Genomic DNA, 16,761 nt, shown 5'->3' with positions numbered 1-16,761 from the left:
GTTGAATTTAAATATTTTAAATAGTTTTTTTTCTTTATTCTTTGTATTTTTTTTTGCTTCCGACGACGGAAAGAGATAACTTTCCGAAACGTTAAGCATTTTTTTCTCTTTGTTGGGCAAATTTGTATTACTACAAACATAACTTCTGACAAGCAGCGTCCGTTTAAGTTTAACGCAGAAGTGTTTACAAAAAAATAAATATTTTATTTTGTAGATTTTCTTGCAGTGCAGTGGCGAAATACCCATATAGTTAAACCACTAACAAAAATCGTTCTAAAATCGTAAAACACCTTACTTCATACCGGCAAAATACAAAAATACTATACGCGCTACCTGTCCCAAAAGAAAACCGTATACATTTTACATTCATCAGGAACATTATGCGCACGACACCTGTTTCACTTCCCTATATCGATCATCCAGCGCGTCTCGCGACAAGACCACCCCGCCATTCAACCCAAACGAGTGCGACAGAGACAGATATAGCACCGGGGATTGAACGAGGTGAGTTTGGCGAAAGGCAAAACGTATAGTGTAGCCGCGTCAAAGGTTCGAAATGAACTCGGAGTTTTAGTAGAGACCGGGCCTTAGTCGACATAGGATATACTCGATTTCCCTACGTAAATGAAAGGTGAAAACTCGCTCGTTACACGTCATAAGGCCTGGAAAAACTCCCGCGACGGGACGTAAGAAAGAAAAACTTTTTTTTTCGTGTGCGCGCAGAATTTTCTTCAGTGTAAATATACTTTTTATTTTAATTTAATTAAATAAAAAGAACTTTTCGATAAAGTGATGGAATTTTTGTACTAAAAAAAAAGATGAATTTGGAAAAGTGGTTGTGCGTGTAAAAGAACTATTTTTGGATCGAAGTTCAAAATGGGGTGGTTTAGTACTGATCACCGACATAATATAGGATGGATTTTGTTACCTCTAGTTAGTTTGTGGACTATACAGTTGATTTTCGCCGAAAGTACCAAGTTAGCGTTTGGAGCAGGTAGGTCAATTTTACAGTACTACTTTACGTCATAAAAGAGTACCTGTTTCTATTAAAAAGAATTTAAAAAGTTTTCAAAATATTTTTGTAGGGATATTTTTTAAAGGTACTGCCGTAAAAAGTACCGTATGACCAAGAAAAAGGCGTCCTGGTGGCATTCGATGATAATGTTTCTCGGTAAAAACTAGGGTTGTTATGTTTAAAACATTTTATTTTTTGAACTTAATACTTAATCACTTAAATCTATTATTCTGTGCTACAACTCGGAGATGTACGCTTTATCTTTACCCAACCTAGGCACTTCTTAATTTTGAATGGGTTTTAGAATAGTTTTAAACATTAATCATGTTTAAAACAATTAAAAAATGTTTTAAATGAAATAAAAACACGCCTGTTTTGTTTAAAAACTAAAAAAAACATACTTCTTCAACTCTATCGACCTTTTTTTTGCTAAAAATCGACATAATATTAATCAAAAATTTTGAATTAATTAAAAAATTATTAATTTTTCACAGGTTTTTATATACATTTTTAATAAAGGACTCGATAGTTTACAGAAATTATCATGTATCTTCTGTCGTTTCAAAGACTACTCTGATGGCGTTTCTTTTTCAAAAGAACTTCAGAATCTATTATTCTGTGCTACAACTCGGAGCCGTACGCTTTATCTTTACCCAACCTAGGTACTTCTTAATTTTGAATCGGTTTTAAAATAGTTTCAAACATTTAATCATGTTTAAAACAATTAAAAATCGTTTTAAATGGAATAAAAACACGCCCGTTTTGTTTAATAACTTAAAAAACACATAATTCTTCAACTCTATGAACCATTTCTTGCTAAAATTCGACATAATATTAGTCAAAAAGTTAGAACTAATTAAAAAATTATTAGTTTTTCACACAGGTTTCATAGTCTAGATAGTTTACAGAAATTATCATGTATCTACTCTCGTTTCAAAGACTACTCTGATGGCGTTTTTTTCATCGTTTTGTATAAAGATAGGTAAACGTAAAGACTTTAGAAAACTTATTTCAAAAAAAATTAAAACTACAAAGTCTTTTACGTATTTTTTTTTAATAAAAAACTTATTTATTAAATATAGAGGTTTCTTGTCTATCATAGCGTTGATGTCTTTTCTATTACAGGTGGTTTTAATAGGGAATCTTTGATTTTTGATTGATTTTATCAATGTAAAACGTTTGAAAAATGAATTAAGGTTGTTTTTAGTCGTACTTTAAAGAGAAATCCCCACAGGTTATTTATTTATTATGTGGTACCGGTAGGAACTGGTTACCATTTCATTGCCAATGTCGCGTAAAAGTTTTTACGAATTTTATGCTGAATATTTTGAAGTCTTCATTTAAATAAATGACGTTTGAGATAGAAATGGTGTTATATTAAAATATTATTTTATGTTTTTAATGATAAAAAATGTGTCTGTTTATAAGATATACCGGGTGCGTCTCAAAAGTGGCTCACCCCTATAACTTTTTTATTTTTTCAGATAAAAAAACGAGATTTGGTTTGTTTGGTTTTTTTTCCCTCTCACGGATACCCCGTAGCTACAGAACGGACAGACGTACTGTATATAAATTAGGATTGATTGACGTATTCAATTGTTTGACGTACTACAACTTTTGATTTTTAAATGGCCCCTCGGTTTTTTTTGCTTTATTCGATAGAAAATGACATTTTGAATAGAATGACACATCATATGTCAACTTTTTACATTCTGGCTTAATAAAAAATCGTATTTTAAAATTCAATCTAGAGTGCCATGGCTAGGTTAAAAACACTAATCCTTAATCGAGAAGCCTTGGAAAAATAGATTTGATCGTCTAACGCTTTTAGTGTCTTGTCCTGGCCAGTTAGAAAATGCCCAAATCGTATTTTTAATCATATCTCAATTTTAATCATTAGCATAATTGGAAAAAGCATTTTTTACGAATAATTTGATACCACACACTTGGTACTTCGAGTCAAATTTTGGTAACGAACCACAAGTTATAATTTCAAATAAACCATATGCGAAAATGTTAAAAGTTGACATATGATATGTCAGTGTATTCAGAGTGTTATTTTCTATCGAATAAAGTAAAAAAATACCGAGGGTGTCATTTAAAAATCAAAAATTGTAGTCGTTTCCGGTGAAACAGGAAGTGACCGAAAACAACTGAATACGTCAATCAATCCTAATTTATGTCATATACTAACATAGCAAGTCTCGTTTTTTTTAACTGAAAAAATAAAAAAGTTATAGGGGTGAGCCACTTTTGAGACGCACCCGGTATAGTGAGGGACAGCAATATTAGAAAAAAAAATGTTTATAACTTCGTGACGATAATGAAAATTAAAAAATTCTGTTAAAATTACGTTACCTACATGAAGTCAAACTTCAAACTAACAATATCTACTGTAAACCTGATCACAATATAATAATGAGGTAAAACCAAAAAGCTTAAACTAAAAAGTTATTTATTAAAATAAATATAATATATATTTAATATTTTATGATTTTTTATTAGTAATATTTTAACTATTACAAACTTTTATAACAACAAAAACAAAACAAACACACAACGCTTTATTGTATAAAAAGCCAAAACAGCTTCATCGACAAAGCACTCACAAACAACAAAATCACAAAAAAATACACCATACAAATAATACAATTCAAAAAAAAATAAGTCTTTAAAATTACAAAAAGAATATACATGGATAATTTTAAAACAGTACGCAGTAAATAGATATACTTTTAGAGTTATAAAATATTAAATACTTGAGACCTTTGACCAGTGTGTGATATGATCAAAATTTTAAAATTCAAAATTGTTCATAATTAAACATCAACAAAAAAGTCGTTTACCGCATATAGGGCTCTCTCCAGTAAGTATGATTTTAGAGCTTTGCCAAATGCGGGAAAGAATGAAAGCGACTTGATATTCAAAGGCAGATGATTAACCTTAACAGTATTGACCCTTTAGCTAGTTCTGAGCTCGGGGTTGGCAGATAAATTCTAAGGGCAACGTGGCTGATATGAGTGAAAAAAATTGGATTAATTGGTATACAGGGTGTTGTTTTTGTGAGTGTCAACTGCAGGGAACCTTGTCGAACTTTTTTGTCGCACGCCACTGGATAAATTTGTATTTTTTTTTCTGATACCTTCCGTCCTTTTACTAACTTTTTTTGTTCTTAAATTTTTTTGATATGTCGCTTAGTTTTCGAGATATTTCACAAAATTCCGGACATAGCTCAGCTGCGTTCGAAAAATGTTACTTAATTAGCAGCATGCCATATGAAATATAATTAAAATTTTAGCGCCAATTTACTCCAAGCGGAAGCGTTTTTGGAGTATGGTTTATAATACAAACTATCATTATTTCGGTTAGTTCTATCGATACCTGAAGTTATTCTAGTAAAATCTGAATCACCCTGTATATAGGTCATGACTGGTAGTACAGATTGGTCGAATGTTTTCTTTTTTAGATAAAGTTGCATTCTAAATTTGAATATGATTGAGTTTCTTCCATAAGTACTCTATGCTAACTTCTTCTGTTGATTTCTGGTAGTAAAGATCCCGAGCTGTGTACCAGATAGAGGTGTGTAGTTCGTGAACGAACTAGTTCCAATGAACTATTCCAACCCCGGAATGAAAGGAACTAGTTCCTGGTTTCTCAAAGGACTAGTTCCTCAGGACCTATTCCGGGATCGAGACTGTGTCCGATATAGAATAATATGCGACGGATCGGCTAGCGCGCGTAGCCCGATGGTAGGCAGGAGTGGGGAGTGCCAGCCTTATGCCGTATGTTATCAGATCCGGACCTAAAGGAACTATAGGAACTAAATAAAAGACTAGTTTACGTATGGATCAGCCAGCGCGATTGATGCTAGTGCGTGGGGAGTGCGAGCCGTATGTTATCGGATCCGGACATAGAGGAACTATTAAAAGACTAGTTCACGGGAATCTATTCAGTCGGCAGATCCGAGATATAATACAAGGCGACGACGATGGATTCGGCCTTGTCTATTGCTGCAGCCGGCGCCGGCGCGGCGTAATTATCACAGAAAATTGTCGTGGATGCTGTTTTTCATTTTTAGTTTGTTTTTTAAATATTTTATGGGAATGTTTCACTTTAGGTCCCTAAAATTAAGAAATATCTTATAAAACGAAGTAGATATTCTGAATTTTTAGACAAAAACAAAAAGCCTGAAGTGAGGAAAAATGCAATTTTTCGTAAAATTTTTGTAATATTTGCTCCAATTGATTTGTGATCTAGTTTTTTAAATTCTGATTTGAATTTTTTTTTAATTTTTTTTATCTGCTATAAAACTTACCTATATGTTTTTAACATACACAATTACACGTCTCGTTATATCTCCGTACATTATAAAAATTATACAGATACTGTGAATAGTTCTGACTGACAACGAAACGCATTAGCAAGCAAGGGGGATGTCAATGTTAGTCGGGAACTATTGTGAACTAAAGACCTAGTTCAAGGAACTATTCCTCTGGAGGAATTAGAACTAAGGAACTAGTTCCTCCCATTTTTTTTTAATTAAAAAAATTACGGATATTCGGATATAAAAAAAATTATTTGTATACAGGATCAACAACAGAATAGACCGACAGAACAGATCAACACAGAACATAAAATAAATATTAAAATATTAATATAAAATGACACACAAACGAACAACAAAACTATAAGGTTTGCTTATATGCCTATAAAGGTTTCCTACGTACTTTTTTGTTCGCAAAATTATCAATTACCTCATCGTAATTGATAGTTACGTAAAACTGCCAAATGATTTACACGTTCTGTTTCCATAGTGGTAAATAAGTTTTAATACGTTTCAATGCAGAAAACCAGCGTTCAGCAGAACAGTTAGTAATTAAAGTACATGTGAAGATTCTTAATGCTATGAAAGTATTTGGAAACAGATCTTGAGCTTTTTTTTATAAATTATTTTAAGAAGCTCTCTAACAGATGGTTTTGCTGACTTAATGCATTTTATAAATTCACGAAAATGTATTAATTCATTAGGCATTGACTCATCTAAATAATTTGGATAACAGGTTATTAAATGTCTGGACTTATCGGTAATGTCGTCAATACCTAAAGTAGATAAATCACTAAAGAAACCAAATTTGGTTTGGTTTGGTTGAAAAGTCATTGTAGGCACTTTTCCTGTAGGAAATTTCAAGGATTAATTTATCAATAATAACATTAAATACATTTATCTTAAAATCGTCCCTAGCGTTAAATAGAGTTTTATCATCACTGGTTTCATCAAATTGTCGTTTCCGTTTCACTTTTCTCTTTTTATCTGCTGGATTATTTCTCACCGAACAATTCTATGGCCCTTCTTTCATATTCCTCAAATGATTTAGTATTATCTAGGTTTCTAATTTCAGAAAAATATTTTCCAATGAGCTATATAAATCTGCAGCAAGTTGTAGATCAACATCCACCATTTGAAGCTTATGTAATCGGCTAAGGCTATTTTCGAAATATTTTGTTAACAAATAAAAGTTAAAAAAAAGATAAATATTTTGGTATGCTCAAAATTTGCCGCCCCTAAAAATCTGCCGCCCCAGGCCCGGGCCTAGTTGGCCTAGACCTAAGTCCGGCACTGACTATAGTTCTTTATTGTAATAATACTTTATAATACTTTAATAATAATACTTTATTTACTTTACTTAATTTTTTACAATTTAATTTGGAAGAAGTAAATGTGAATGTTGATGTTCTAAGAAATTTTCTTTGTGAAGTGAATATATTTTATAAAAAAAATGCAATTATGTTTTTAAAATTATCTCTGTCGTAGGTACATTTTTACCCGAGATTCTCATTATACACAACGAAACCGGTTTATTCTCAATCTAATCGCGTCTTTGTCTTTTCTTTTCTAGAAAATACCGATACCGATCTACGTAAGAGACGTATATAACTAACTGTCATCGTATTTTACTACTATAGGTACGTCGTACCTACAAGCACCGGACAGTAGGGATGTTGATTTAAAAAGAAATATCGATACTTTGAAGAGGTATTCATGTTTAAAAATTTCGAAATTATTTTTGTGGATGTTAACCCTGAAATATAATCTAAATAGACAAACTTTACTTTACAAACCGAAGGTACCAAAGATACTACCACAGGTCATACAGATTATAAACTTTGTTTTTTTTTATAGTTTTTCGTGGTTCCAATTTTCGGAATCGGGCACTTGTTAGGATACTAGTGTGCGCACATAGCACGCCCACTTGTGGCCTCTAAAATTGTGCACAGCGCCTGACCGGCACAGTTATTAGAAAGATATCGGAAAACCGAATAGCGTCATGCAGTATTTACGCGTACCTTATCATGGTTACGATATGCGCGAGTCAATTTTTAACGCAACACCCGCTAATAACGTTACCGCCTGACGTAATTTGCGGATCAATTACATCAAGCGCTATTTCTCAATAACGTTCAAAAATTGCTTAAATGGGCATGTGCGGGTACATTTGACAACCGGGGCCGGCCGGCGAGCGGCGAGATCTTTTATTTTAGGTTATGTTTGAATTGTTTTGAATTATTACTTTAGTTTTATTAGATAATTTGATATTTAAGTAGCTGGGATAAGTTTTAATTAAATAAATATCCCAAAATATGGATTCCACCTCTTTCAATACTAAAGAACTTATAAAGAGTCTTAGGTTTACAGCAGATGACGACTTAGCCCTTCTAAGAGAATTTGTTGCTTGTTGCCCTAAACCCACTGTCAGACGTTGAACAATGAAGCACTGGAAATAAGCACTTTAGCCCTTTAGTTTTAAAATACCTAGTAAACAAAACAATTTCAAAGTTTTAAATTCAAAGTTAGGTTAAGTTTAAATAGCGGACGCGATGAGAACAGAATTCTTTCCGATCCGATAACTATAAATGAAGAGAGTTAATACCACCTCACGTAAAGGAAATAACATCCTTATTAACGTCCATAAATTTCGTCTATTCGGTTTAGCGATATCTCTCTATTACGCTGTTTATTGTTATTTTACGCGAGTTTATTTTTACTCGTTTGCACATCGTCATAAAAAACAATTTTCGTACCACGAATTAGGGATAAGATTTTTATCTGTATACATATAGTATACCTAATCTGTGACACTACTGCCGGTACTCGCTGACGAGTATTTGACACGCATCAGAACATGGTTACGCAAGCCGTTTTCTTTCATGAGCTTTTCTGTGACTGAAAAGCCCGATACGTGATGTTATCTCTCTTCCGCCCTTCGGATATTCGAAATCTCATTACTTTGTTACCTCTTTACTTTTTGTTGTTTCTAACTGAGTTTACAATTTCTCCATTGTGTTCTATTGTGAGCTGCTTCCTCCCACTGGTTCTGCATGCTTATCCCTTTTAAGTTTACATGGAAACCAAAGATATATGGGCCAGATGATGTAAACAGAAAAATGCTAGGTTGCCACATTTTTTTTTAAATATCTAATGAAGATTCACAGTCACAATGACAGTTACGCCTGCTAATTTAATTCACAGGTAAATTGTATCTTCTGTCATTTTTTGTTTGACGTCTGTCAAAATCTTCTCTGGCTCATTGCACAGACTCTATTAATATTTAATATTTATTTGTTTCGGTATCAATAATTCATAATAACATAACTTTAAATTGAAAATTTATATACGTCAATTATGGGCCTTAAAAATTCAATTTGAAAATACTGCTGTTTATTGACATGTTAAGACCATTGTTTACAATTTTAAGCTTCGTCTAATGTATTTTTTTAAATCTCTGCTTAGACTTTGTGAGACTTCTTTTTCTAAATCTAAGACAAAAATTCTGTGCGATGATACCTATGAAGTGCATGATTCATGATTTGTGAAATTTACAACAAAAATGGAAAACAACAGTTTTCTAGTAAGTATTTTGGACAGTAGCATGTAGTAAAGTCGTTTCGCTGATATATTGTGTCTGGATCATATACGTAATACCCTACGATGGAAACAAATGGCGTCAAAGACGGCTGGGGAATGACAATCGATGATAATTTTGGCAAGGTCAATCTCTACACGTCATTTACTGAAAATTGACTTAAAACTTGTCAAAAATTAACACTAATTATTGTAGAAAGATTAAAAAAGGATAAAATGTGTCCAGATACACAAATCTATTTCGAAAAAAAATTTTTTTCTCGAATTTTAAACGACACCTTTTAAGAATCATTTTTTCTCAATATAAAAAAATATTACAACCTTTTTGAGGCTAACTGGTAGTAAAGGTCATTAAAAATAAAAGAGTGCAGGCTAAGTAAATGACGTGTAGGGTTTGACCTCGCCAAAATTAACATCGATTGTTATTCCCAGCCGTTTTCGACGCCGTTTTTTTTCGATCGTATGGTATATGATTAGTCCATCTTTTATACATGTCTACGTGATAGATATTTACGGAAATATCGATATTTCGATAAAATATCGATACACGAGATACGTCCTTACCGACCGGCAAGTAAACGATTGAAAAAAGCCACGTTTCCGCGAAAGTAAGCCACTAGGTTAAAGTAAAGCGTTAAACAAAGTCGACCTACATTGTTTTTGTCATTCAACCCGACGACCAATGGGGGCACGCCGAGCGCATCATTTTTTTTCGATACGAAATTTGACGCGATATTAGACCCAGTCATCATCTACTTTTACCAAAACGAACATGACCACAAAATAACAAAAGACATGATTAGTTTCTAAACAATATACGTACAAAACTCTTTCTTGTTTGCAGTTTTTCTTGTATAATTTTTTTTTAATACTTATTGGGGGCTTCCCCACAGCTAGGGGGCTATACTAGGGGGCTTCCCCACAGCTTCACCGGTAGTGTTTTTAATGCTAGATCTGATAGTGTTTCCACGAGTTGCTAGGGATAGTCGGTCCACTTCTACAGAGCCCCGCATGTAGAAAAGGGGTAAATACAATGGGGTGCCCCCTGATTCCCCAAGGTTGAGGCCAGTAATGGTTAGTCGTCTATCTAGCCACGCATCCCTTTGACCTGGTCCCACCATCGTAGGATTTAGGTTTTTGGTGAGGTTGTCTCCTCTTGGTCCAGGCGGTTAAGCCAAGACCCCCCACACCCTCTACCCGCGAGACATGACCACAGTCAGTAGGGGATGCCTGGTATGACGGACAGGGGTAGCTCCGATAAGATTTTTCTTTAAATTTCGTTAACAAGAATGATAGGGGTAGATTATTTCAACCCCTTCCACTCATTTTAAAAAAGTGAAAAAATTACCCGAAAGTGTGTTTTCATAACAGTAATGCTTCCATAAAATGTTATTAGTCTATCTCTTTTCGTTTTCAAGATAAAAAATAAAAACATTATTTTTCCGCCATCTTTGTACCGCGATATCTCCCTAATGGTTGACTTTTGACCCAACGTTTATGAAGCAAACTACCCTTTATTTTGAACAAGGAATCACCCCCTGAAGTTTTTCGCATTTGTTTTGAAACACCCTGTATAATCTACCGTAAGATTCTCCTCTTTAAAGCTGCAACTTAAAAATTAGATCTTATTTAAATTTTTGATTTTTTTTAATATGTCCTTCTGAATTCTTTTTTTTATTTCATTATTAATTTAGTTAGAAACTAAGTTAGTGCATAGCACAGAACTATATCGGAACGAACTATGCGCTATATACGTGTATGAAATAAGGCAAAGAGACAAGAGAGCCGAATAGCAGCTCCAAATGAGATATTCGAAATTTCTGCATATGTTAATCTTAAGGTTAACAACCTGCTGCTCGCCTTTCAACAGGGAATACGTTCGAGTTATAATCGAATTTGTGTTGGTTTATAGTTTCGAAAAACAACTACCGAAGTAGTTATTAAATAAAGAACACCTATACCGGGTTTTTCATTCGATTTGTCTATTAAAGTTTTTTTTAGGATCTAATTTAGTTATTTCTAGGTGTACTTTCTATATTTTAATTATTTCCCACTTTGTTACATGTCCTGTTTATATCCTTATACCATTTCAATTAAAAGAGGAGTCTAATATTACTTATACCTGGTGGTGCATCCCCGTTGGAACAGGAAACTTCATGCAAGTTTTTGTCAACTGTCCAAATATTGGCGCCCCTGCTAATTTTACAGCGAAGTCTTGCATAGTTTTTTTTAAAGGCCTGCGTATTAGGGTGAGCCAAAAAAAGTAACCTATGGAATTTATGGATTAAAATGAACCTAATAACCAGCGGCGTGCGGTGACAATTATAGGCGGGGAAGCGAATCGGTAAAAACCCTATTTCGAGACTTTACTTTTACATTTTCTTAAAAAACTTACCTTCGAAAATTCCGAGGCCAATTCCATTGTTCGATTAAAATTCTATCCAAAATTGTTAAACAAACAAAAACACATAAAGTTACAATAGTTAAAATACGATATTTTAAATTAATTTTCCGAAGCACTTGACGCGCGATAGGCACTGTAGCGTTTTTTTAAAACATTATCACTGCGAACGGCAGCTTTTCGTTGGTAGAGCAGTCGTGGATAAGGTATTTCACTGGAAAGAAACTAATTAACAATAATAACTCGAAATTATAAATATTGGGCGCCAGGCATGTACAGAGAAAGAAAACACAGTTGTATATTACTTAAAACTAATGACTATATTTATTCATGATGTTCTTAGATGGTACATGACATTGTAGAGTTCTAATAAATGTTATATGTCAAAGAAAGTGGTGGTAAGAGTCGTACTAATTATCAATGAAAACAACTACGATAAAATACAAGACATGTAAAGTTTAAGAGAATATATGAAATGTAGCATTACTTTAATTAATTTGATATATTCCATATGATGCTAAATCGAAGATGTTGCAACCTGTAGATTCTAGAATCTATGTTTGGTTATTCCTCTGTTAAAATAGTGCGATAATAATATCTATAAAAGTAATACCATTACAAGATGTAATGCAATGAAACCTAAGATCTAAATTATATTTAATATTAATTTTTATATTAAATATTAAATCGACATGAATGTTCTTAACAACTAACCACTAAACATAGTCTGTACGATATTATTTAAGATGTACGTTATTGTTTAAGACTGTAAATGTTTTGAATGTTAAATGCATAACTATAACTTAAATCTACACTTAGCTGTTCTTTATGCAATCCTGCTTTAAACAGTAACAGCGTGAGGTGGTCTCGCATCTCTGTACTCAGCCATCCAACACAACCAAAGGGGCCAGAATGAGGGCACCATGAATTGGTACAGCCGTAACTAACTAGCTTACAGCTGGGAACGAAGCAGCATGGGACTCAAGCTACATCAACGCTGTGGCACTTATATGTAAGAAAAATCGTTCTTACTGGGGACACTCGTCCACAGGACATCCGTACATAAGATAATGTCCGTACATAAGACACTACCCGTACCTTGGACACAGTCCGTACCTTGGACCCTAAAAATATGAAACTCTTGTTTAAAACTAAACAAGGTCTAATAAACAAAATAAACCTACCTCGAAATACTTCCGAGGGCTCAATAAATAATAAAAAACATGTCCTTTCTTCCATGTGACATTCTGGAGGACAAAAGAACACACAAATACAAGTTGGGACATCCGTAACTCTACCCTAAAAATATTCAATAATAATATCGAATCTATAAAAGGTAATAACTCATCTTTACCTATAGCCTCGAAATAGCAGCTGATTCAAATTATACAGCAAGACTTAAATAATCACCATTTCCAAAAGCTGGGATACAACAGAGCGTCAAAACAAAGTGAGGTTAAGCACGGAGAGAGTTGACAGAAGCGATGTTGACAGCGCCTCCTCAGAGCGATAACAGGGTTGTGTCAAACGATAACAGGGTTGGCGACTAGGGAACGTTAAAATTACGCGTCAAATAAACTATCCGGCCTGAACGAGAGGGAATCCGGTGATGATAGGCCAGACATCATATATTATATATAAAAAAGACATGTAACGAACTAAAAACGTTACAGCACCTATTTGTATTTGAGGTCTATTCGTCAATCAGCCATTGCAAATTTGTCTATAACATCATCATAAAATTTCGGATTTTCCGTTAATTGTTAGGCCTACCAGACTTAATAATGTCACTTTTTTCTTGGAAGTTCCGACTAGAAAATCCCTTTTTTAATATCACACATACAACACAAACACAGTCTAAATTATTGTCCACACTAGCAGAAACAGAAGATTGTCCTTCTTGACCCTCCATTACAAACGAAACAGTAAACACTAAGTTAAATTTGAAAAAAATACAATATTACCTATAAAATCGCAAGCGAACCCGTCCCGATAAATTAAAAGTTGCGGAAGGCAGCCGAAAGATCGCTGCCGTGGCTAGCAACTGTGCGCGATTTTCCGGCTTAAATTTGTCGTTTGTGTTCGAGGTCAATAACACCTACATGAAGGAGGGATATTATTTATATACCCGCGGCAATTTCCAGGCGCGCATCCATGCAGTAAAAGGCTAATTAAATTTACTACGTTTATGTAAGGTTTCAAATAAATCATTTTAACAAATTAAATTAATCTTTTGTTATAAAATAACAGTATTATTAACGTTTAACTATTTATTTTTTTTATCTTTAAAAAGTTTAGGAAAACGGTGCTTCCCCCGCTTCCTTGGATCGCACGGCGCTGCTAATAACCGAGAAAAAATATCCCCGGAAGACAGGATTTTTAGCTCAATTTTAAAAGGTGTCGGTGAACATTATTTACATCGCGGATTCTTGTAGAGCATAAAATTTCCTAAAAAATCTGTCTGAGAGTAATCTAGTTTCTTTTTACCAAATATGAAAATTTTTAATCAATAAACACTAAAACTGATTGATTTTTGATTGAAATTGATTTTCTTCACTGTTCAAGGCTTTTTTGTTTTATTTTTTTTATTCGTCCCTTCAAATTGTGTTACAAAAACTGTTACTTAACATGTCCTCTAACAAATATTTTCATAATACATAATCAGTGATTTTATTAAGGATATTATTATTAGTATTTATCCTGATTTTTGTCGACAATAAAAACTCTAAATCTTGTAATAGAACATCAATTTTATATTTCGTAAAATTATTTTGATACAAATTCAATTTGTCAAAATTCAAGTCATTAATATATTGATAAACAACCCAAATTATTCCTAAATATTTTATTATAAAAAAAAAACTGTTACCGGTAAGTTTGTAAAACACATTATGGTTTGTTTTAATACTAGAAAAAATCATTTAATTTTTGCACAAAAGAAGCTTGCCGATCCTTATTTGTCCATAACAAAATTCTGTATGTACAACATACATATACCTAATTTATTATTAAGAAAATTAGATTATATGATCTCAGAATTTTAAGAAAATGTTTTTAAGATAAAATAGTTTCTTCTCAACTGTAATACTTTGGCCTGTATTTTATCTATTTAAAAACATGGGATTGACAATCCCCTTACTAAAATACATACTGGAAGGTACTGATTAAGTTTCATTGCATCAAATACCTTTGCTATAAATCCTGGCTCACAATTTAAGGCCATTGCAAAATGCTTTTGAACTTCATCATAGATTTCACAAGAATAAAAGTGTAATATTGAAACAAACACTCTTAAAGTAAAAGGGTAAGCTTCATGACTAATAGTCTCATTTTTATATATATAATATATATAAAATATATATAATAAAACACTCTTTAAATATCATCTCGTTAACAATTATGAATATCATATGATTTTTCTCAGTGATTTGTGGCACAGATACGAATTAATATATGCCCCATAACAGTTTTTAAATAAGAAACTTCTGCCTACAGATTTAATTTTCTTATTGGCATAATACCCTTTCTTCCTATATAAATCTTGCCATTTTTTCAGTCAAATGTTCCTTGTTTTTACAGTTGTAGGAATACTAAAAATGTTGACTATAGAACTCGATACTATGTTTGAAAAAGCCTTCATACCTGTAACTGAGCATACATCTAATTAACTGAATTCTTCTGCTCTTGACACTCTGAACACTGCTGCTGCTAATGTTAGAAATATTTAGCACAAAACTACAACTGCCTACAACAAACTTTACAGTAAAAAATGTTAAATTTTTGCTGTTCGATTAAAATACCCTATCTTATGTTTTCTTTTCCTCCAAATAATCTTCTTGTCAAGTAAGGACCAATCTGTTTGCCTAAGTGATACACTTCTGGTACACTTGAACTTGTGCTTTCATGGACACTATAACAGTGCACTGTTTTACAGAAGCACGAACATTGATTCCAAGTATCTTCTTCCTCCACATGTAATAAAAACATCCTCTTCAAATGGCCACATCACACTTGGTTTTTGACCATTCCCAATTACAATCACGATTTTTACAAATGGCCTTTAGGAAAACTAAAAATAAACAGTTTTGGATCATCTGTAAACACGATTATGTTGTATAAACTTACACATGAAAACTAATCATTTTTCCCGGCGTATTAGCTTTCTTAGAATGACTATGACAATATACAACAAGCCTTTTTGAATTAGTGTGTAGAATAATTGAGATAATAATAAATTTTAACTAGATAACAAAACAAACCAAAAAAAAAAAAAACAAACAAAACAAACAGATGTCAATTAAAGAGGGGAAGTGACAGCGAGACCTGGAAGATGTCTGCCATCTTGCCGTCGACAAAAATTTGGATGCGCACTCGTCGAAGCTCATTCTCCCACTTCCATATCTCTGATTAGGTCGCAAATGCTACTTAATGGGTTGTATTTACGGACATAAATAGAGATACGTAAATTAGGTTATAAATATGAACATAAAATACAACAAAATATAATTGGACGTTAGTTTAGGGATTATCAGTGAGACGTATCGTATTCGGACAACGGGTAGACGTCGGGCTAGTTCAAGTATATGTACGTCGTGCAAGCCAACGTGGGAACGACGTTGAGAAATTAATAAAAATGGTACGTTGTTATTTTGTACGTCGACAGATCGTTGGATTTACCGACTCGGATCCAACGACGTCGCTTTTAATAGGAAAGCGACGTCACAGGTCGTATTACGAGCACCCGACCTAAATTGGCACAAAGTCTGACGTCGCTTCAGGTCAGATTTAGTTCGAAGTCAGATAAATGCTACTTGGGAACTTCCCTGTAAAATCAACAGGGAAGCTAATATTTGGATAGTTCAAAATTTGTATCCGATTTTCTCTTTCCAACGATGATGTACCATCTGGTACTGACAAAACCACATAACATTTATTCACAAGACCAAAATTATTGAATCTACCCTACATTATATTTTTACACGTTTTAAATAAAATTAGAATGGCTCTGATGAACCGGAATTTAAGTCAGCCATATTCGTGTTCCATCTTAGTTAAATTTTAATAATAATAATATAATATTTTTATTCGCAAGATGTGAAGGAGACCAAAATAGACTATTTATAATAATTATTCTTAGCCTCAATAAACAATTATTATTATTATAGCACGAAAATGGCTGTAACCTTCGAGAAATAAATTTCAGAGTACAGAAAAAGAAATATTAACTTATCTCGTACTAAAGGACATTATAAAAATAGTAAAATATTCACGTTGTCTGTAACTAGCCGGTTTATTAATAAATGTTATGGAGTTGACACATTTTCCAGTAGAAAAATCGAATTGTATACGAGTTTCGTATCGGTATGTTTATTATTTAATAATATTCGCAATTAGCACTATAATTCCATTATATACGTCAGTATT

General features: G+C 33.1%; 1 protein-coding gene across 1 annotated transcript in view; it reads left to right on the top strand.

Moving 5' to 3' along the window:
• Nucleotides 1-586: 586 nt before the first annotated feature.
• Nucleotides 587-16,761, top strand: part of LOC115890149 (low-density lipoprotein receptor-related protein 2) — a 159,243-nt gene continuing 143,068 nt past the window's right edge. The window contains exon 1 of the mRNA XM_030910308.1: nt 587-994. Within this exon, the coding sequence (XP_030766168.1) occupies nt 877-994 (118 nt within the window). The 5' untranslated portion in view covers nt 587-876. The remainder of the gene's footprint in view (nt 995-16,761) is intronic.

Source organism: Sitophilus oryzae, unplaced genomic scaffold (genome assembly GCF_002938485.1).
Source record: "Sitophilus oryzae breed Bouriz unplaced genomic scaffold, Soryzae_2.0 scaffold_85_pilon_pilon, whole genome shotgun sequence".
In the NCBI taxonomy this organism is placed as follows: Eukaryota; Metazoa; Arthropoda; class Insecta; order Coleoptera; family Curculionidae; genus Sitophilus; species Sitophilus oryzae.
The sequence above is the reverse complement of the archived record's forward strand: the minus strand, read 5'-3'. Positions and strand labels throughout refer to the sequence as shown.